The sequence below is a fragment of the Pneumocystis murina genome (genome assembly GCF_000349005.2).
Source record: "Pneumocystis murina B123 chromosome Unknown supercont1.6, whole genome shotgun sequence".
Lineage (NCBI taxonomy): Eukaryota > Fungi > Ascomycota > Pneumocystomycetes > Pneumocystales > Pneumocystaceae > Pneumocystis > Pneumocystis murina.
Window position 1 is genome coordinate 444,367 of NW_017802364.1, and position 21,594 is coordinate 465,960.

The 21,594-nt window shown below is 26.7% G+C and overlaps 8 protein-coding genes across 8 annotated transcripts; 4 read left to right on the forward strand and 4 right to left on the reverse strand.

Moving 5' to 3' along the window:
- Nucleotides 1–75: 75 nt before the first annotated feature.
- PNEG_01332 (hypothetical protein) lies at nt 76–6,507 on the reverse strand (the record flags this gene model as incomplete). The annotated part of the gene is made up of 12 exons (XM_007875069.1): nt 76–336; nt 380–1,007; nt 1,049–1,407; nt 1,452–1,576; nt 1,623–1,824; nt 1,865–1,990; nt 2,036–2,182; nt 2,228–2,457; nt 2,499–5,844; nt 5,888–6,027; nt 6,070–6,414; nt 6,459–6,507. The coding sequence occupies 12 exons, from the start codon at nt 6,505–6,507 to the stop codon at nt 76–78; spliced, it is 5,958 nt and encodes a 1,985-aa protein (XP_007873260.1).
- Nucleotides 6,508–6,718: 211 nt separating this feature from the next.
- PNEG_01333 (hypothetical protein) lies at nt 6,719–7,310 on the reverse strand. Its single transcript, XM_007875070.1, has 2 exons — nt 7,294–7,310; nt 6,719–7,248 (listed from the first exon to the last, which is right to left on the reverse strand). Exon 2 carries the CDS (start codon nt 7,229–7,231, stop codon nt 6,767–6,769), a length of 465 nt encoding a protein of 154 aa, XP_007873261.1. The 5' UTR covers nt 7,232–7,248; nt 7,294–7,310; the 3' UTR covers nt 6,719–6,766.
- An 81-nt stretch (nt 7,311–7,391) lies between these two features.
- PNEG_01334 (hypothetical protein) lies at nt 7,392–8,609 on the forward strand. Its single transcript, XM_007875071.1, has 7 exons — nt 7,392–7,444; nt 7,494–7,608; nt 7,680–7,802; nt 7,849–8,029; nt 8,078–8,252; nt 8,302–8,388; nt 8,437–8,609. Exons 1-7 carry the CDS (start codon nt 7,415–7,417, stop codon nt 8,584–8,586), a joined length of 861 nt encoding a protein of 286 aa, XP_007873262.1. The 5' UTR covers nt 7,392–7,414; the 3' UTR covers nt 8,587–8,609.
- Nucleotides 8,610–8,803: 194 nt separating this feature from the next.
- On the forward strand, nt 8,804–10,559 carry PNEG_01335 (hypothetical protein; the record flags this gene model as incomplete). The annotated part of the gene is made up of 2 exons (XM_007875072.1): nt 8,804–9,028; nt 9,078–10,559. 2 exons carry the CDS (start codon nt 8,804–8,806, stop codon nt 10,557–10,559), a joined length of 1,707 nt encoding a protein of 568 aa, XP_007873263.1.
- A 14-nt stretch (nt 10,560–10,573) lies between these two features.
- PNEG_01336 (hypothetical protein) lies at nt 10,574–11,504 on the reverse strand. The gene is made up of 3 exons (XM_007875073.1): nt 11,360–11,504; nt 11,198–11,303; nt 10,574–11,152 (listed from the first exon to the last, which is right to left on the reverse strand). The coding sequence occupies exons 1-3, from the start codon at nt 11,474–11,476 to the stop codon at nt 10,644–10,646; spliced, it is 732 nt and encodes a 243-aa protein (XP_007873264.1). The 5' UTR covers nt 11,477–11,504; the 3' UTR covers nt 10,574–10,643.
- A 151-nt stretch (nt 11,505–11,655) lies between these two features.
- On the forward strand, nt 11,656–13,828 carry PNEG_01337 (N2,N2-dimethylguanosine tRNA methyltransferase; the record flags this gene model as incomplete). Its single annotated transcript, XM_007875074.1, has 7 exons — nt 11,656–12,685; nt 12,727–12,875; nt 12,922–13,081; nt 13,128–13,265; nt 13,312–13,503; nt 13,552–13,628; nt 13,672–13,828. Exons 1-7 carry the CDS (start codon nt 12,350–12,352, stop codon nt 13,826–13,828), a joined length of 1,209 nt encoding a protein of 402 aa, XP_007873265.1. The 5' UTR covers nt 11,656–12,349.
- Nucleotides 13,829–13,889: 61 nt separating this feature from the next.
- On the reverse strand, nt 13,890–17,107 carry PNEG_01338 (hypothetical protein; the record flags this gene model as incomplete). Its single annotated transcript, XM_007875076.1, has 12 exons — nt 13,890–14,221; nt 14,264–14,739; nt 14,783–14,970; nt 15,011–15,202; nt 15,245–15,445; nt 15,487–15,888; nt 15,930–16,105; nt 16,150–16,334; nt 16,381–16,510; nt 16,557–16,674; nt 16,722–16,850; nt 16,892–17,107. The coding sequence occupies 12 exons, from the start codon at nt 17,105–17,107 to the stop codon at nt 13,890–13,892; spliced, it is 2,745 nt and encodes a 914-aa protein (XP_007873267.1).
- Nucleotides 17,108–17,266: 159 nt separating this feature from the next.
- On the forward strand, nt 17,267–20,458 carry PNEG_01339 (hypothetical protein). Its single transcript, XM_007875077.1, has 10 exons — nt 17,267–17,530; nt 17,580–18,028; nt 18,075–18,893; nt 18,943–19,075; nt 19,122–19,234; nt 19,278–19,544; nt 19,587–19,822; nt 19,866–19,995; nt 20,038–20,142; nt 20,185–20,458. Exons 1-10 carry the CDS (start codon nt 17,296–17,298, stop codon nt 20,455–20,457), a joined length of 2,760 nt encoding a protein of 919 aa, XP_007873268.1. The 5' UTR covers nt 17,267–17,295; the 3' UTR covers nt 20,458.
- The last annotated feature ends 1,136 nt before the right edge of the window (nt 20,459–21,594 follow it).

Genomic DNA, 21,594 nt, shown 5'->3' on the forward strand with positions numbered 1-21,594 from the left:
TATCAATGTTTTAAATTCAATTATGCATATAAGATATTATTTCATATATAGTTTGAAAAAAACTCATTATTGCATTTAAATAAATAAATTACCTAAACATTCTGTGTATATAATTTGCGTATTATTTGGAATAGAAAATATATTTTTCCATAGATAATCATATTCATTTAATTCCCCAATGTTTGCCATAAATTTGACAATAACATTATGATCTACTGATAATCCTTTGAAAAGAATAGATGGTATAAGCTCTTTTATATGTAATTGCCATACTCCTCCACATGAAAAAAGACATGCAATAAAATCAAAAACACCTTTTAATAATAATTGTTTTATCTTTAGAATTTAGCTAGAAACAATTACAATTTATATATAATACTTCTTCTTGATTAAAATCTGAAATAAGTTTAATTTCTTGATTTCTAAAATTATGCAACCAAGTATAATTTTTTTGAGATTCTTTTAATGTCCATTCTCTATATATTTGCCTTTGAATGGTTTCTAAGTGTTTTTTTTGCAATTCTACGATATATAAATCTGGCCAATGAATATTTTCTTTTCCCCATGATATCCATGAAACAAATATAGGTGTTAATTTCAAAAATTTAGAAATATATTTCCATAAATTCTCAATATTCTTGTTTTCAGCTATATAAAGATGCTTATTTTTGTAATAATCTGTATAATTTATTGATCCTAGAAGTTCCACTAAAATTGCTAATATTTCAAAAATCTTAACAGAACCATATATTGCTAATAAAGTGGATGATTCGAAAAAGGTTTTAAGACAGGATAAAAGAACTTGAAAGAAAGATTCCATAATATTTAAAATAGAACATATGTAAAAATTTTGATATTTATATTCCAAAAGACTAGAAAAAAGTTCTTTTGTAGCCTCTAACATTGGAATTATATATATCCATGTAATATGAGATTTCGAATATGCCATGTACGCGCTAAAAACTTCATCAATAATAAAACAAACAAGATCAAGAGTTTGAATTTTACTAATAATTGATAAAATGAATTTGTATATGTATACACTTACCGATGTATAATTATATTATAGTCTTTCGTGTCACTCAAAACAAGACGCATTAAAGTAGAAAACTGATTTCTTTTATGCTCAAATAATGCAATTTCGCACTTTGCTTTAATAAATCTAAACAATTCTTGCTGTATTAAAGGATCATTTAAGTTTCTTTTTTCATAACCTTTAAGTTTTTTTGCTGTGTAAATAATATCTTCTTTAGGCTGCGGAAAATTTGTGGAATTAATAAACCAATCTAAAATTGGAAGAGTATTCTCATTAACAAACTCCCCGCAATATTGTAATACACAACCAATAAGCTTCTGACATAAATCAATATATTTTTTGATATCATTGTCATTTTCTTGGACTAATTTCTAAAATCTATTAACACAGATATTAAAAATTAAAAATACTAAACTTGATAGGTGTCTCTCATAGAATGAAATAAGTTTGATAGATATGTTAAAAACTCACTTTTGGTATTTTGTATCAGATTTTCCGATTCTAAATGAGTATAAATTTCTCCCATGTTTGCCAGTGTATCTATTGAAATGGTAGTAAACAAATTAAAATATAAATTTTAAATTACTTGAAATTATAGAAAATTGGTGATGTTTTATTTCATGTAGTTTAATTTCAAAAAGATTTGATTTTTTTGAAAATTGAACATTTCTCCATAATTTGTTAGAAGAATCAATATTTAAAATAAGGCTTGTTAAAGTATGTTGATTATAAAGTTTATCTTCAACAATAACCCGAAACCAATAAGATATAAACGTAATACGATAGGACTAAATTATTAAAAAAAAAATGCGCATTAATAGGACTTACAAAATATGCATTAGGACATTCTTGGATAACTTTTGACATAAAAATAACTCCTGCTTGATTAATTTTCGAATTATTTCCAAAGCGGATCCATGATTCTTGTCCATAATCTAAATAATTTGACCATTCCTTAAAAAAATTAACTTAATAAGCAATAAAATAAGTAAAATCTACTTTAATCCCATTTCTTACTAAAAGATCTGCAGTGAGTACCCAGCACTCAATAATTGCATTAAGTAATTCATATGAAATTTCAACATCAGAGCCCAAATAATTGGATAACATCTGAAAGATCTGCCCACTTAAGGTTTCATTAATAATCTAATAAAATAAATAAATAACCAATATAATAAAATTAAACTAAACCACAGAAAAATCATGCTCAATATTATTTTCAGAGTCATTATTATCAACTAAATCATAAAATATAGATATATCTCCATAATCTTGGCTATCTTCCATATATGATTCAGTGTATTTTTCATAAGAACTTTTTTTACATAATCGTCGAATAAAACTAGATGTTAAATTTAATGCCTCAATTATTACAGAACTAGGAATAACAGATGAAGAGTTAAATATGTTTGTTGAAGAAGCTTTAGTATGTTAAAATTGAAATTAAAGCATATTCCTTTACCTTTACAAAATAATTGTAAAATTTTTCCTTTACTAACATTACTTTCAACACTATTAATAATCTCTTTTTTACAACGCAAACATGAAATCATTGCATTCTCAAGCTGTTTTAGATTATATTCTAGTAATTTGTCATTTGGAAGATATTTTAAAGTTTTGGATTCAGATTGGCGTTTATGTGTACGATATATTGACATATATTCCTCTCTTGTTGTATCTAGTACCATATTATACCAATTACATACAGCTTGAAAATCATCATTGTTTGAATTGAATAATAGAAAACGTGTCAAATATAACCATGCTTTAAGATTTACTAATTTTGCTTTACAATGTGCATTTTCTATCTGAACCAAATCCTGTATCATTGTTATAGGTGGTCGATATTGATTAGGAACAATTCGAAATAATATAAGAAGAAGACTATGATGATTTTCAAGAGAAATAAAGTCTTGAATAGAAAGTTCTTGATTGTTTGAATATTTTCGATTATGAAGAGGAGTTATACGAGATATTAAAATTTTTAAATCTTTTGAAGGTATGAAAGAGCTATTTAATTGTATCTTTAATTGGTCCAAAACAAGAATAATTACTTTTAAAAAAATATGAAAACATGTATCAGACGTTTCGATAGAAGTAGAAGGTAGGTCTTTAAGATTCTGAATAAAAGATGGATAGCCTGGTGTATTTTCATTAATTAAATTCCGAAGTTGTCTTTTACAAAAAAATGTGTATAACAAAATGACAATAGATTTCGCATTTGACCATTTCCAAGTAGAAATAAGATAATGACACCTTCCAAACAAAGTTCGAATATACATGTTTTGACTATTTCCTAATTCTTTTTTATATATCTCTGTATTTTCGAAAAAATTTGATAAAATTCTTTCTATCATTATCCAATTAGCTAATCCATTTGGAATACCAGAGACACCAGATATATTAAATTGATACAATACAGTTAAATTTATTATAGAATACCAGCACTTTTCATGGTCGAGAAACTCATATATTTCAGAAGAATTTATTATTTTTAATTCAGAATTTAAAAGAGTCCAAAAATTTGGTACGAATTCCCCAAATAAATTATTAGAGAAATCCATTATATGGATTGTCACTACCCAAACTTCGATAAAATAATCATTATTATTAATTCCTTTTGATGAATATTTAGAGCTGTTTTGTTTTCTTAGCCCGGAATTCAAGGAATCAAATCCAAATTGCAATAAATGTTTAACTAACCTTTGAGAAATATCTGTAATTATTCTACACATATCATGAAATTTAGGGACCTCGTTTTTTCTAAAATATGATTTTGCAAATTTAAAAGCAAAAACTAAAAAAAACATTTGAAGTTGAAAAAAAAGTTTTACTGGTATTGACTTTAAAGACAAATTTTCACAAATTTGAATTGAAGGAATTAATTGTTGAGAAAGATTTTCGCATAATTCTAGAAGGTTTTTTGAAAATTCTATCAAAAGTTCAGAAGTATTATTTTGTAGCCGAAAATTAATATATCGGAATATATAAAGTAGATGTGAATATAAAGAATTATCAACAATATTTTCTTCTTTAGACTGTTGGATATTATATTTTAAGATATTGTATGATAATTCTTCAAATATTTTTTGTATTTTCTCAATATCATCAAAAAGATTATTTTGCATCTTATAATCAAATATAGTATAACAATCAATAGAATATAATGGTTGATTTGCATCATTATCTGATTCTGATAGTAACTTTTGAAGTAGACCACTACCAATAAATGTCTCCGAATCAAAAAAAATATCTTGTTTAATAGGATTAACATTAAATGTCATTGAAAACGTTGACTTTTGCAACCAGAATTGCTCTAATGATTGCTGAAAATAATTATTACTATTTTCCCTTCGTGCATTTACTTTATTTATAATATGACGATGAATTATAGTATCATCAAAATGATTAGAATCAATTCTTTTGGCTATTGATTTACGATTATAATGTCTTATCTTTGGATCATTTATTTTATTTTCCATATTATTGTCAATTTTATCAATAATATCTGGTTTAGATGATGATAATTTATTCAACCACTCATAAATAGACTCGTACTTATTTGTAATGCAACTTTTAGGATTATTTTTTCTACAATAACTTTCATTTGGTCTTTTCATAAAATTTTCTGATATTTTTTTTTTTAACTCCCCTTGAAAAAGTATTTTTCCTATAATTTTTCTAGAATTATTGTCCTTTACTTCCACGTTTTGTTTTATTTCATGTATTTCGGCCGATAAACAAGGAATATTTTCTGTAAAATTGATAGAATTTGTTATAGATTTCGGTTTTGTATAACAAGAAAAAATATCGTTCTTTGAGTAAATAGGCGTTAAAGTCCCTTGTTTCCATTTTTCAAATATTTTATTTATTTCTTGTCTGTCATCAAAATTATCAAAAAAAAAGACTTTTCTATAGGGATAAGTTCGACCAAGGTCTTTTCGAGATTTCATGATTCGACATACTAAGTTAATGAATCTTGGAAGAGCTTGTTGGTTCTTATCTTTATGCTTTTTAAAAAGATCCAGAATTCCTATTTTAGTTACTTTTTTTTTCTTTATGAACTTAGATGGAAATTTATTTAGTCTTTTGATTTTTTCTGGTAATAAATATTTTGATGTTTTTTTCAAAGAATTTTCACGTGTATTATCTCTTCTATGTTCTTTAGGAAAATACATATGGTTATTAGATTTTGTTCCTGCATACATTCTATTTATCAACTTTCTTTCTGAAACATCATTACCATTAGATGATTCATTAGAAGAGTAATAATTATTATTGTTATTTTCCTTAAAATCCAAATATTTTGCTTTTTTAGGTTGATGTGTTAAATTGTTGGTATCTAAGTCCATTAAAAAAGGCTTTAAAGTTGATGGAAATTTCGCCATTTTTCTTTTTACTAAACCTTTTTTATTTTCTTCTTGAATATTTGTTTTTTTTGCAGGAGTATTAATTTTTGAGTAAGAATTTGAAATGATAAACTTGTTTTCTAAAGTAAGGTATGACGGAGGCAAAATTCCTTTGAGTTTTCTTTTATAATGAGAAATATCATTTATAAAATTGTGTTCCTCGTAACAAGAATCATCTTTTTTTATATCAGATTCACTACTATCCTGTAAAATATATTTTATTCTAGAATTATGTTTTGTTCGAACAAATGAGGGTGAGTGATGGTTTGAAAATGTTTCAGAGACATCTGAAATATTATTTTCAGAACCACATTCTTCATTTTCAATTCCTGATACCCTCTTAAAGTTTTGAATTGATTTCAACATAGTTATTTCTGTGTCCGAATTATAATGCAAGAACTAAATAAATCAGTATATAGATAAATACAACAAATCAACTTACATCCTTCACTTTTTTAGTACTTTTTGAAGCGGATGATGTCTGTTTTTGTAAAGCTTTTTTAACTCGGTTAAGACGCCAATTATGGCGATTAGGATTAATGAAAGTCGCACTTGGTTTATTTCTCTTAAATTCTTCTAACTCTGCTTAGGTTACCGCTTTACAAGGAAATAACAAAAACATACCAAAATCCTCATTTTCTGAAATTATATGAGCTAATGTCGTTTGCGAATCTTTACTATCTTGAGATTCATATTGAGTATCCTCATCATCTAAATTTAAATGCTCCATAAATTCACTTTCCATAGGCTTTATCCCAATTCTTCTAAATTCTTCATTATGCTTTAAAAAATCATATGTATAAGGTCTTTTTTGTTCTGGACGTCGTTTTCGAAATTGACGTTTTTCAAGCAATTTTTCTGCAATTTTTTCCTCTTCGATTCTTACTAACCCTTCATCTTTACTGATATCCTCCTCTATTTCAGTACTCCAGGCCTCATCTTCTCCTTCTGAACATGATATTTCCAAATCTTTTTCTGTTAATTATTTTATTATCTTTATAAAAAATTCATACTAGAAAATGCCTTTTTTTCTGGAAATACTATATCTTTGACTAGTATCATTAAGTTCTTATTAGATAACCCATGATACTTTGCTTCTATTTACTTAAAAATACTTGATTTTTTTTATTTTTAAAGGTTGATAATACTTGACGTGTATCGTAGCTAATTCTTAAGACGTGAAGTTATACAAAAAATATAAGCAATAATTATTTTCGAGAAAAAAAGAATCTTCAATTCAACAAATGAACTCATTTTTTGCATCTTTCTTTAATATTTTTTGATAAATACTTATCCATTAAAAATAATAATTTTTGAATAATTATTGTTTTTTCAAAACAAAAAAATTCCCTTCTCTATTTTTTGTTAATCCAAAAACATTCCACTCACAAGGTTCTTCTGTCTTATTAGATAAATTTTCATAAGTCAATAGAATGGGTCCATCTTTTCTAACTGAAACCAAACGTTTAACATATTTGACATCTACATCCTTAATACTCTTAACAAAATCAATATTCATTGATATTTTTTCTATTAATTTCTCTTTTTTATCATCTTTTGGAAATGATAAAAAAGACAGTTTACATAGATGTTTTAGAGTTTTGTCACTTAATTTTTCAACTTTTTGGTTCCTTATATAATATAAAAGCAAATCTGTTGATGGAATACCTATATCCAGATGCTCTGTTATATCTTTTAATGTCTTTATTTCTCTTTGTATATTTACTAAAATATCTGAATTTCGGCCTAAAAAGGCCCTTTTAAAACGCGAAAAAAAATTATACATTCCTAAAATATTGTTTTCTTTCAAATATTACTATATTTTAATGCTAAAACTGAGTTTTATACTCTTTTTTAGAAAAAAACTCTTTTTTTGACGTTGCTAAACTCTCGAAATAACCTCTAATTATCGTTATTATATAGACTATAAACGTTATCAAAAATTGGTTTTTCTATTTTCTCCAGAAATATGTCAGATCCTAAGTCACTTTTATTAAAAGTTAGTATATTTCATTAGATTTAATGGATTTTTTATTAATTTGTTTTAGGCTGATAAGAAATCATCTGGGCACGGTGGATTTTTATCATTTTTTGGTAATAAATATAGTGAAGCAGCAGAACTTTATATTGAAGCTGCTAATGCTTTTCGCTTAAAGAAACAAGGTATTATTTTTTTGCTATTAAATGAATATTTTTTGTTTTTTTTGGGGGAGTTTTTGGGCTTATTTTTAAAGGGAAAGAGGCCGGTGAAGCATTGGAGAAGGCAGCGTCAATGCAATTAAAAATGGATGAAAAAGATGATGCAGCAAATACACTTGTAGAGGCATATAAAGCATATAGAAGAACAGATCCTCAAGGTTTTGTGGATGGTTTATCTATAATATTTATTTAGGATATAATTAGACGCAGCTCGAGTGATAGAGAGCGCGATCCAAATGTTTACATTTCGTGGAAATTTTAGAAGAGCTGCAAGTTATAAAATGGATGTTGCATCTCTCTATGAATTGGAATTAATGAATTCTCAGAAGGCTCTTGAAAGCTATGATGAAGCAGGAGAATGGTATTCTAACGATCAGGCAGAAGCGTAAGTGAATTTTTAGGCTTTATATAAAATCAATAAAAATTGTATTAGTCTTGCAAATAAGGCTTTTTTGAAAGTAGCGGAGATTGCAGCTTTAGAAGAACAATATTCTTTAGCTATTCAAAAATATGAAGATGTTGCTCGAAAAAGCATTAACAATAATCTTATGAAATGGAGTGTAAAAGACTACCTTTTTAAGGCAGGAATATGCCATCTTAATTTAGGAGTCAATTATTTTCTTTAATATATTTTATTTTTTCTTATTTTAAAAATAGGATATGGTTGCTACACGAAGAGCTCTTGAAAATTATGTTGATCTAGATTTAACATTCCAATCAACACGTGAATATAAATTGCTGGAGGTACTTTATTCCCTGCTTTTTATTTATAATTTTTTAATATTATTTTAGGATATTTTACATGCTATCGAATCAGGTGATTCCGATATATTTACAGAAAAAGTTAGAGAATATGATCAGCTTAGTAAGTTGGACAAATGGAAAACGACTCTTCTATTAAGAATTAAAAACTCTATTAATGAAGAGCCTGACTTGACATAAAAATTTTATCGTTATTTCATAATTCTTTTTTTTCACTGTTTTTTAAAGGATTAATTTTATGTAATTTTAACAGTATTTTTAAAAATATCTTCATTATTTATATATTTTTAATATCTCTTACATTATCAAACCTTGAATTTTGACTTCAAAAAAAATCTATAGAAAAATACAAAGTATTTTTATCTTTTAAGAAGCATTGTGAATAACTTTTATTAGAATGATTCAATTAAATATTTTTAGAATAAATCCTTTTTTTTTTCCAGTTCTTATAAAAAATTATAAAAAGCATAAAATAGGGATTTTGAAAATTAAATTATTGACTATTTATACACAAACTTGTCACTTTAATAGATATTTATTATATGGATATATATGTATAATTAAAAAGAATCTTTATTTGCAAAAAAAAGGGTATAGTCGCTCATATTTTTCAACATTTGAGGTTTGTTTAAACATTTTTTTATTATTTAAAGCTTAATAAAATTGTATAGGATTTTCGCATTTCCCCTTCTATTATTAAAGCATTAAGATTGGCTTTTCCACATATTTATAAGCCTACTGCTATTCAATCAAAAATTTTTTCTATTCTTATTTCAAAGTCTTCTTTATTTATTCGTAGCTGGACAGGAACAGGCAAATCATTTGCACTTGCTTTATATGCCTTGAATTGTTGTCGATCTATTTCTAAGAAAAGGCCTTATAATCCTACTTTAACAAGTGTTATCTTGGTGCCAAATAATGATTTAGCATATCAATATAAACAATGGATTGAAAATATCTTAAAAAACTATGAAAATCCTATTAAAAATATTGAGGATATTATTCAAGTTTTAACAAGGAACAATTATGACGAAAATCTTCAAATTGAGAGATTAAAACAGTTTCCAAGTCCACATATTTTAGTTTCTACTCCAAATAGGTTATTAGATATATTATATGAATTTGGCGAAAATTACAAGGATTATATAGATTTCAAAAATCTTCAGTCTATTATTATTGATGAGGCAGATCATGTTCTTGATCCATTAAAATGTTTTTCAATGAAGAAAATTAAGCAGAATCGGCATCATTTACCTCCTGGTCAAATTTTATTAGATCATATTATAACATCTAGGAATAAAACGTCCAAAACTAAGGCGGAGTTTACTTCTGATAATTATCAACTTATTTGTTTATCTGCTACTCTTGATAAAAACTTAAGACGTTTGATTTACTCTAAAAATTGGAATAGAAATCAAATTATTCCTTTAATAAATATGTCAGGCTTTGGTAAAGATTCTGATTCTGGAATTCCAATTGGAATTAATCATTATGTATTAAAAATAAATTTAATTGAACATGATAAAATTCATATTATGGATGCTATTCTACCACAATTTAAAAGAAAGGCATTAGATACCAAAAAGAATTCGAGAGAAAAATACAAGAAAAGGCTTAAACTCTTAAAAGATGTTTTTATGATTAGTAATTTGAAATCAAATTCTATCGACTTAGAAGATATTATTGCTATTACTTTAAATTATTTAGTTAAATTAGATTCTGTAAAGAATGCTATAATTTTTATATCACACGATCTTTCAAGGGCAGCATTTGTTAGGAAATGTCATCTTCATGGATTGACATCTGTCGTGGAATTAAGAGAGTCAATTATACAACATGAAACAAATCAAAATAAGATATATGTAATGAACTATTTATCTGCGCGAGGTATTGATTTACCTGGATTAACTCATGCGTACATGGTAGGAAGGCTTAATGATCATGTAAAATATATTCATATGGCAGGAAGAATTGGAAGGATGGGACAAACAGGAAAAATGATTTCAATTATACCATCTTCATCAGAAAAACCAATAGATGATTATTTTTCTAAAGAGGCAGCAGTTATTTTCGATAAAGCTAAGGTTAATGTTACTTCATATTTCACAGACACGCGTGGTCATAAAATATTCATTAAAAAAAAAAATATTTAATTTTGTATATTGATTTATGAATTTGCATAGTTAATTTTAGTATCCTAATAACATATACTATAATATATATGACCTAAATTTGTCTTATTTACTGGCATTAGATATGCTTCTTGATCTAGAATAGCTTCTTCTACGTGAATAACTTCTTCCACGAGAATAACTTCTTTCACGAGAATAGCTTCTTCCACGAGAATAGCTTCGCCCTCTAGAGCGACTTCTTTCAGTAGAATAGCTTCTACTACGGCTACTATAACTACTATAACTAGATAACCTATTTTTCGAATTTCCATTATGCCGATAATAAGGACTTGATGATTTTGAACTTCTATAAGGAGGTCTGTATGAATCACCGAGCCTAGATTCCCTAATAGTTCTACGCGGGGGAGAATATGGTCTTCTATATCGTTTCACTCCCATCGAACCTCTTCTCCCAGGAGAAAAAGATGATTTACGAGTATTTGGAGGTCGGGGTGTAACAATTGACACCGTAATCACCGATCCATCTATTTGACCTTCATGCATATGAGATATGGCTGCATTTGCGCTACTTGATGATGCATAAACAATGTAACATAGTCCTCGGTTGATATTTACTATTTTATTTTTAACTTCCATTTTTTAATTGCAAAATAACATACGCCTCCGATTCATAGGCATATCAACTGACCTAATTTCACCGTATGAACCGAATATTTCCTGAATATGAGCTGCCGTTACATTTTTTGTCAATTTTTCTATTAAAATCTAAAAAATTATCAAAATCTCCCAATATAAAATAAGATATGTTTCGAGCAAAAAACCTTTGATGAATTCCTAGTTGGAGATGATGTTCGTCTAGATGATCGAGAAAGAGAGCGACTATTTCTATATCCTTTGAGACTTCTTGATCTCGATGATGCTGCTGAGCGAGAGTCCATAACTAATGACAATTCAATGTCTACCTTCCAAGATCTAATCTACAAAAAATCCTTCTACTATTTTATTCTCTTAAAAAGCCAAGAAAAGGTAATTACCCGAATATTTTTTAGAGGAACGTTTTTTTTGACGTCTTGTATAGCGGTTGTGAGGGAAAAGTTGATCTCGATAACCTTCAAAAAAAAAAATTTTTGAAAAAAATCAATTTTATGCTAATAATTTGAAGATAATATTAGTTTATTTGAAATTGTACGTTAGACATTATAGGAATTTGTTTTTTAACGGGTTTTCTACACCAATTTTTCGTGAATTTAGTCATTTTTTGGTTATGAATGAAATTGAAAAAGGATCAGAAGTATTTAAAAGGGATAATCAAACGCCAGATGCCTTAGGAGAAGATAAGGATTATCAAAAGATTAATGAGGGAAGGGCTTCTCTTTTTATTCCGAAAAAGAATGAGGTAAACAAATGAAAATGGCAAAAATAGAGTGATTACAAGCAATAAGGTATTTTACAATCCTGTTCAAACTTTCAATAGAGATTTAAGTGTGATTGTTATTCGTTCTTGGAGTGAGTTTTTTCTTAGAAATAAAAAAGAATTGTTAGAAAAGAAAAAACAAAAAAAAGAAATTAAACGACAAAAAATAATACCTTTATTAGAAAAAGAAGGAAAAGAAGAATTAAGTATTACATCGGAATCATGTTTTGTTAATTCTTTCAAAGAAAAGGGGACTTCGAATGATATAGACAAATTTAATTCTGTAGATAACCTAGATAAATTATGTTTACCAAGTTTTAATATTCTTGATGCTTTTTCAGCAACGGGAATTCGTGCAATTCGGTATATAAGAGAGATCCAAAATATTGAATATGTTATGGCAAATGATTATGCTAAATCATCTATTGAAATGATTAAAAAAAATTCTATATATAATAATGTTTCTGAAAAAATAAAACTTAGTTTTGAAGATGCACGTTTTCTTATGTATAAACATGTTATTCAAAGGAAACACCTTGATGTAATTGATCTTGATCCTTATGGAACAGCTTCTCCATTTATTGATGCGGCAGTACAATCTGTTTCTGATGGAGGTCTTCTTTGTGTTACATGTACAGATCTTGCAGTACTAGCAGGTGGAGGCTATCCGGAAAAGTGTTTTTCTAATTATGGCTCTATGCCTTTTCGTAATTCCGTTTTTTGTCATGAACAGGTTTTTTAACATGTTAATTATTATTTAATTTAATCCGTAAGGCACTTAGAATTGTTTTGCATACTATTTCTTCGTCTTCTGCAAGATATGGGCGTTACATTACACCATTATTAAGTATTTTTGCTGATTTCTATATACGGTTGTTTGTTAAAATTGAAACATCGCCATATAATGTTAAATTTCTTCATAAGTAACTAAAACTATTTTTATTAATTGTTTTAATAGTTTTATGTTAGCAATATAATGATGTCTTATTTATGTTCTGGATGTTATACATTCTATAATCAGCCAATTGGAAAAACATCTCCATCTAAAAATTTGAATACGTATAAACATTTTAATTCTCAAGGCCCAATTGTTAGCCCTAATTGTGAATTTTGTGGATTTAAATTACATGTATTGGTCATGTTTTTATTGTCATCATTTTAATGTAATTGTTTAGATTTCTGGACCGATGTGGTCAGGTCCATTGCATGATAAAGAATTTGTAAAAAATGTTTTAAATATTCTTGAATCTGAATCCATTGATATTTATGAGACACTTCCTCGCATGAAAAGAATGCTTTCAATTATAGAAGATGTATGATTTTGAGATATTAATGGTCTATATGACTTATATTTTTAAGGAATTAGTGAATCCATTTTATTATAGCCCGGCACATCTCTCAAAAATTCTTCATTGCCAAACTCCGCCATTAAAGGATATTGCTTCTGCATTAATTAATTTTGGTTATCTCGTTTCTTTTACACATGCATCTCCAGGTTGTATAAAAACAAATGCTTCTCCAAAGATATTATGGGATATTATGAAATCTTGGGTAATTAATAATATTTATTTTCTTTTTATAGCTTATTTGTTCTTTTAGATAAAACAATGTCCTGTAAATAAAGAACATATTCATGATGGAACTGCTGGAAAAGAAATACTTAAAAGTGAACCCGAGTAATTTTTACACATTAGCTTTAATATTGCTAAACATACTTAGTATCTGCGTTAATTTCCTTTTTAATCCAAATATTAATAAAATTTTTAAACGTGGACTTGTTAAATATCAATTAAATCCTACAAAAAATTGGGGCCCTAAAGCAAAAGCAAAAGTAGGAACAAGAACAAATGGAAATGAAAACGAAAATCTGGTTTAAGAACTAGTATATATTGTAGTTCTGTTAAATAATACTTATATAAAAAGAAATATGTTTAAATTTAGCTTCTAATGAAAGACAATACTCCGGAACAATAGTCAACTAGTTTCTTTAATTTGATGTTTATGATTTTATGTTCTTTTTCCCAATTTATAAGTGACTGTTGTAATGCATCATTATTAGGATTTTCAATAAAAATATCTCCATGAATATTTAGAAATTTAGCCATACATATTTGAATAAATTCAAAATCTATTTGTTTTTTTAAACTTTGAGTTAATGCATCTAAGAACCATATTATTTCAGAAAACAAAGAATCTGGAGAAAGTGATCGTATTTCAAAATCTATTGATGATGGATTTAATGTCTTCAAATGATTTATAAATTTCATATCTAAAATATTAGAAAAAAAATAATTATATAAATTAAACATACAATCTTTTTGAGTTGCGCCTTGTTTTAAAAGTTTGGTGAATTGGCTCTCTACAGATAGATCTTTCATTTTGATAATTCTAGAAACGCTTTTATCTATTTCTAAAGATTCATTTGTGTATAAAATTGATGGGGTTATATCTTTTGATGTATCTTTTAAAAACGATATAAAGAATGGTGCATTTTTAGGAGCTTTTGGTGGTTCTTTCGGCTTATTTCTAAGTTTGATTATATCTAGATTATATAAAGTATTCAATTTAAAACGAGGAACCGAACTAAGTGTTAACATCTGATTAATTTGTTTGGAAGATGTATATTCAGTTTTGAAAAAAATATCTGTATCATTTGGTATATTTTTTAACGAAAGATCAATAATTCCAGAGCTATTCTCTCCTGATATTGCTGGTAGGTTTATTGTTTTAATTTCAGATTCTTGGATACTACGAACAAATACTTCAGAAAACTGAGACTTATTTGTCCTAATTTATATTTAGTTTTCAGAATATTAGATTATATTATTACCATAAAGTTATTCCAAAGTTATCTACATGTGTTGTTGCAAGAAAGTCTCCAGTAGGAGAAAAATCTAAGCTTGTACATATACTTGGAGTACGAAAAGCATCAATAAGGCATCCTACTGGAAGGTCCCATGTTCTAATCGTTGAATCTAAAGAAGAAGATATAATCCATCTTCCGTCATAAGAAAAAACCTATAATTGTTAGCTTTTATTTTCAAAATGATTTTTATACTAAATCTGTAATACGATTTGTATGGCCCCATAGCTCTCTCACGATTTTCGTTGTTTCAATATCAATAACTCGAATACAAAAATCATCACAAACTATCGCCAGAAGATCAGAGGATTTTTGATATCTCATTAGTGTTATTGGTAACTTTATATCAAGAGTATATATGAGTTTTCCTGTGGATATTTTCCAAAACTAATATTTATTAAAATAAATAATATATTATTTTTTACTAACTTTTATAGTTCCATCCAAAGAAGATGATACCAGTGTTTTATTTAATGAATCTGAAACTATTCCTGTAATTTCCTTTTTGTGTCCATTTAAATCGTCACAAAATTTGCGACGATGAAATCTAGATTGCATGTTGTACATATCAATTGTTCCCAAGGAAGAACCAACAAACCCGAAATTTCCACAAACACTTATTGCAACACTCTGTCTTTGTTAGAAGAAAATATATATTTTTATTTTTCTACTTTTATAGAACTTTTATCTGATGTCTTAAGAACAAATTTTTCAATTGCTTTTCTTTTCCAGGACCAAAGTCTTGCCACATTTTCTCCTTTGTGTGCAGTTATTATATTATTCCAATATTTTTCTTTTGTTGGCTGCACTGCAAAAGATAAAATCTCTGGAAGACGTAATTCTTCTAGAGAAAATTTTAAAGATATAGGTTTTTTAACGAATGGTTTTTGAGATAGTTCTGTATTTTGAGAATCATTAAATATGCAAAACCCTCTTAAAGAACGGTCTCGTGATGCTGATAATATAAAATGTGAATCATTTTGATAAAACCTAATAATAGATGGAGGAGCACTATGACCACTTCTATGCTTAAGTAATCGAGGGGTTGAATCTGGTGAATCAAAAATCCATTCCTATATTTTTAAGAAAATCATTTTAAGGTTAGAAAAAATACCTTTAAAGAATTATCAATACCGCTAGATAATAAAAGAGGCTGTCCTTCTAGAAATTTTATTCTAACAATTGAACCAAAGTGTGCTGTATATAGAACATTAAGAATTCTTTTTTTTAAAAGGTCCCAAATAAAGATATCACCATTATCATTAGAAGAACACATAATTGGTGGTCCATCTAGATCTGAATTAAAGTAAATCAATAAATTTCTAAGGAAAAACCTGTTCTAAAACTAATAGAAGTAACCTTTCCATCTTGTTTAAATTGAAATAATTCTTTATCTTTCTTAATATCATAGATAAAAATCAGCCCATTAGCTAAGCCAATAGCAATAATATCTAGAACTGGAGGTTGTTCAAGACATGTTATTGAAAATTTAAATGATGAAAATTGATGGATCAACTTTCTTTATTCTTCATTAATATATATAAAAAACAAAAAAACATCTTTACCCTGTTCTTATGTTCCATATTTGAAGAGTACCATCTTTTTTTCCTAAAATAAATTTGTTTAAATATGTTGCTGGATGAATCATACAAAGAACACTTTCATTTTGATTGAACTCTATTTTTAAATACATTTCTAATACCTTAGAATCCCTATTTGTAAAAAAATAATGATAAACTACCTCGAGAAAGAATGTTCCAAATAATAAGGTTATTTTTCTCTGTATATGTAACAAGATAGCCCCCCAAAACACTCATTAATACAACCTTTTCATCGTCCTCTTGTTTTATTGACCATTCCTTAGGAAAATATCAACAGAATATATACAATTATAATATAAAAATACAATTTTTCCTTTGCGGTAAGCAAATATATTTTGACCAGCCCCTGCAAGGATAAAATCTCCCCATGAACAAATTGATGATATCTTTCTTTCTGTCCTTGGTGTTACAAATAAAAGATTTAGTTTAGAACACTAAAATATTCGTTTTTATTCAATGAAAACCTTTTTCTTACATCATAGGTTTGAATATTTTGCCCAACACATAAAGAAACCAAAAAAGAATTCCCTCGAATCATAATATCAAATGGAATATTATTAGAAACATGTCCAATTGTTCTAAAAGGACTAAATAAATATGAACTTTTTATATTTTCATTTTCATCTTTATTTTCATTTTTTGGGCTCAATTTTAAGTGTTTTGAATCCCTCTTTTCGACAAATCTATTCATATTACCATCTGAAAGAGTTTTCTTAGGTATAATTATGATAATTCCTTATTTTGTCTCCAAAATAACTACTTTTTTAATTTTTCTAAAGCTCGGAATTTGCCCGTGAAATTTTTAGAACTAAGCTTTGCTAATTTTTTAATAGAACTCTAAATATTATGTTAATTTTTAACGCTTTTTAAGATCTACTTATGTCCTTATCTGCAGATTCTGTTTGTTCTTCATTTTCTGAACCAATTACTTTGTCACAGCCTTCATCCCCTCCAGTATCTCCAGGAGTTAAAGCAAAACCAAAATGGATTATTGGTGTTTGTGCAATGGATCAAAAGGCAAGATCTAAACCATGCCAGAACATTCTTAATCGTTTGATTCAACATGGAGAGTTTGAAACAGTTATTTTTGGTGATAAAGTTATTTTAGATGAAGGTAATGAATATGTTAATTAAACGAACATTTTTTATGAGAAATACATTAGAGGTGGAGAATTGGCCATGGTGTGACTTTTTTATATCTTTTTTTTCCTATGGATTTCCTTTAGATAAGGCAATTAGTTATGTTAAGCTTCGTAAACCATTTTGTGTAAATGATTTGCCAATGCAGAAGGTTTTGTGGGATAGAAGACTTGTTATGTCTATTCTTGATTCTATCAATGTTTCTACGCCTTATCGTATTGAATGTTCAAGAGATCATGGACCAAAAATTGAACAAGGATTGGCTGATAAACTTTTTGAAAATTTTGGAATTAGAACTAATGTTATAAGAAATATCAATTATCTTAAATGTATTGATGAAGATACCATTGAAATTGATGGAAAAATATTGAAAAAACCATTTGTTGAAAAACCAGTAGATGGTGAAAATCATAATATTCATATTTACTATCCAAAAAGCAAAGGCGGAGGTGGAAGGAGATTATTTAGAAAGGTATAATAGTTTTTTGTTTTTGTTATATTTTTTAATTAAAATTTAGATTGGCAATAAGTCATCAGAGTTTGATCCAGAACTTTCATCACCTCGTACAGATGGTTCATATATTTATGAACAATTTATGGATGTAGACAATGCTGAGGATGTTAAGGTGTATACAGTCGGGCCTCATTATTTTCATGCAGAAACACGTAAAAGTCCAGTGGTTGATGGATTTGTTCGACGTAATACTTATGGAAAAGAGATTAGATTTGTCACTAAACTCTCAGAAAAAGAATGTGAAATGGCTAAAAAAATATGCCAGGCATTTTCTCAAATGATATGTGGTTTTGATTGTTTAAGAGTTAATGGAAAATCATATGTCATTGATGTAAATGGATGGTCATTTGTTAAGGATAATAATGAATATTATGATAATACATCTCGTATTTTGAGACAAACATTTATTGATGCTGCTCGGAAGAAGAAGCCGAGAATTCCTTCTTTTGGTCACACAATTTCATCATTGTCATTAGAACAAAACTCGTGGAGAATTAAAGGCATGTTTTCAGTCTTGCGTCATGCAGACCGTACTCCAAAACAGAAATTTAAGTTTTCTTTTAAGAGTGAACCTTTCGTAGAATTGCTTCAAGGGCATACTGATGAAGTAATTTTAAGAAATGAACAGCTTAAAATGGTAATATCTGCTACAGAAAAAGCGAAGCAGGAGAATTGTGAAGATATGGAGAAATTGAATCAATTGCATAGTACATTATTAAAGAAAATAGGATTCCTTGGAACTAAGGTTCAAATAAAACCTAATTATTCTATAGAAACAGGAAAGCTTGAAAAAATTCAACTTATTTTGAAATGGGGCGGTGAAGTACGTTTTTTAAAATGTATTTATTTTGTCAAAAAGTTAATTATTTTAGTTTACTCATTCTGCCCGTTATCAGTCTAAGGATTTAGGAGAGAATATACGAAAAGATCTTATACTAATGAATTCTGATTGTCTTGATGATGTGAAAGTATTTACAAGCTCAGAGAGAAGAGTTAGCGCTAGTGGTATATTCGTTTATAAATGTAAATACTTTATATTTAGTTTTTTTAGCTGAAATATTTGCAATGGCTTTTCTTGATAAAGAAGAGCTTCCATCCGGTTTTCTTGAAGTTAGAAAAGATCTTTTAGACGATTCGAATGCTGCTAAAGATAATATGGATAGAGTATCTATTTTTTGTATATTTTATAATTTTTAATTTGCTTTAGGTTAAAAAGAAATTGAAAACATTACTAAGAGATGATTTATCAGCACGACCACAGTTTACATGGCCTAAGGATGTCCCTGAACCTAATGAAGTTATGCGAGAAGTAGTTGAACTTATGAAATTTCATCGAACAGTGATGCAACACAATTTTTCAGCGTTTTCTGATAAATTGGATACATTTCAGACACGATGGTGTTGTAACGAAAATCCTTTTCTATTTAGAGAACGTTGGGAGAAATTGTTTTGCGAATTTTGTGATTCTGAGAAGGTTTGAACAATATTATATTATTACAATTTTAAATATTTAAAGGTTGATCCTTCAAAAATATCAGAATTATATGATACAATGAAGTATGACGCATTACATAATAGACCATTTTTAGATGCAATATTTTTGCCAAAAGATTATCATGATTTTAATAAGAGTGAAAAATTATTGTCTAGTGATAGAGAAAATGGAACACCTAGAGAAATAGGTGGTCCCAAAATGCTTCCAGGCCTTGAAAAGCTTCGAAAGTTATATCGTTTAGCTAAAATTTTATTTGAGTATATAACTTTTTTTGTTTCTTTAATTAGCTGATTGGTATAGCTTTGTGAGTCCACAAGAATATGGAATTGAGAATGAAGAAAAGTTAGATATAGGACTTTTGACTAGTATGCCATTGTTAAAAAAGCTTATTAAAGATATAAATGAAACTAAATCATCAACACGTGCTAGGGTATTATACCGTTTTTAATAATTTTCAATTAAAAAGTATTAGTGCTATTTTTATTTTACCAAAGAATCACATATTTATACTCTTCTTAATTGTATATTTGAAAGCGGGATTCCAACTAAAATTTCAAGGAATGAAATTCCTGAATTAGTAGAATTTTGTATGTTATTATTTTTTATTAATTTGATCTAGGATTACCTTACACAAATAAATTTTGAATTGTTCGAACGTACTACAAATTCAAACTTTGGGACAAAAGAGCATTCTGTTAGAATTACATTATCACCTGGTTGTCATTCTCAAGATCCTTTATATATGCAATTGGATGCAAAACATTGTATTAGTGTTGCTCCTAGAAAATCTTTGACAAAACACTTGGATTTACAAGAAATTTGTGGAAAAATTGAAGAAAAGTTTCAACGAGTTGATCTCCCAAAGAGATTTACGCCTTATGTTTTAAAATAGGATATGCTTTAATAAATTATAATTTTTGTTAGATATGAAAATAAATTAATATTAATAAATTCTTTTCAATATTTATGAAAATCTGACAAATATGTTTTTTTATTGTATCTATAGATCTATCTATATTAATTTAATATTTAATGAAAATCTAAAAATTAGACAATTTTATTAAAGATATTTTTGAAATCTTTATACTTAAAATATTTATAAATAATATTATTTATAAAAGTTTCAAGATTTATAAAGTTTTATTAACTATTTGGATTATTTATGTGCTTATATATCTATTCTAATTATTTTTAATTTTGATATGTATACTATGATTATATTTTTTTGAATTATATAGTGTATTGTATTATTTTTTAAAATAATTCTTAGAATGAATTATCTTTAAACCTAATATTTTCTAAAATAAATTAATTATTTAATCAATATTTTTTAGACTTTATATTTTTAGAATTTTATGATTAAGGCAAATTTTTAGTATGAAAAAATTGAAAACTTGTTTGACTTTATTAGACAATATTTAAGTTATTTAGTTTGAATTTTAATATTTATTTTATTTTCTAGAATATTTATATGTTATAAGTATTTATTTTTATATTAGTTATTTTTAGGGATTTCAATTGTATTATTAAATTAAAATAATCATTACTAGTAATTTATAACTTTTGGAATTAGTTGTTTTAAATATTTTTTATTTGATTTCTTTATATCTCATTATTTATGAAAAAAATATATTTATTTTATAGAATAATTATTATAAAGCTAACTACATGAAATCATATATTTTATAAGTATTATTACCCTAAAATACTGAATTTTTGTTTTTTTATGTATAATATTTTTTAAATAAAAATATTCCTTTTCTTTAAATTTCATTTAACATTTTAATTAAACTTTTATAAGTTAATTATTTTTGTATCATTAAAATATAGATTTATTATAGTATATTTGAAATATATTTTTTTATTATACTATTAATATGTGTTATTTTTGTTTGAAAAAATATAAATTTCTAATTTAATATATATATCAAATTAAGTTTAATTGTTTTAAATAAATTTATTTCTAAATATTTATTTTTTTATTTTTTATTATTTATAGATAAAATTTTTAACTTTTTTTGAATTTATA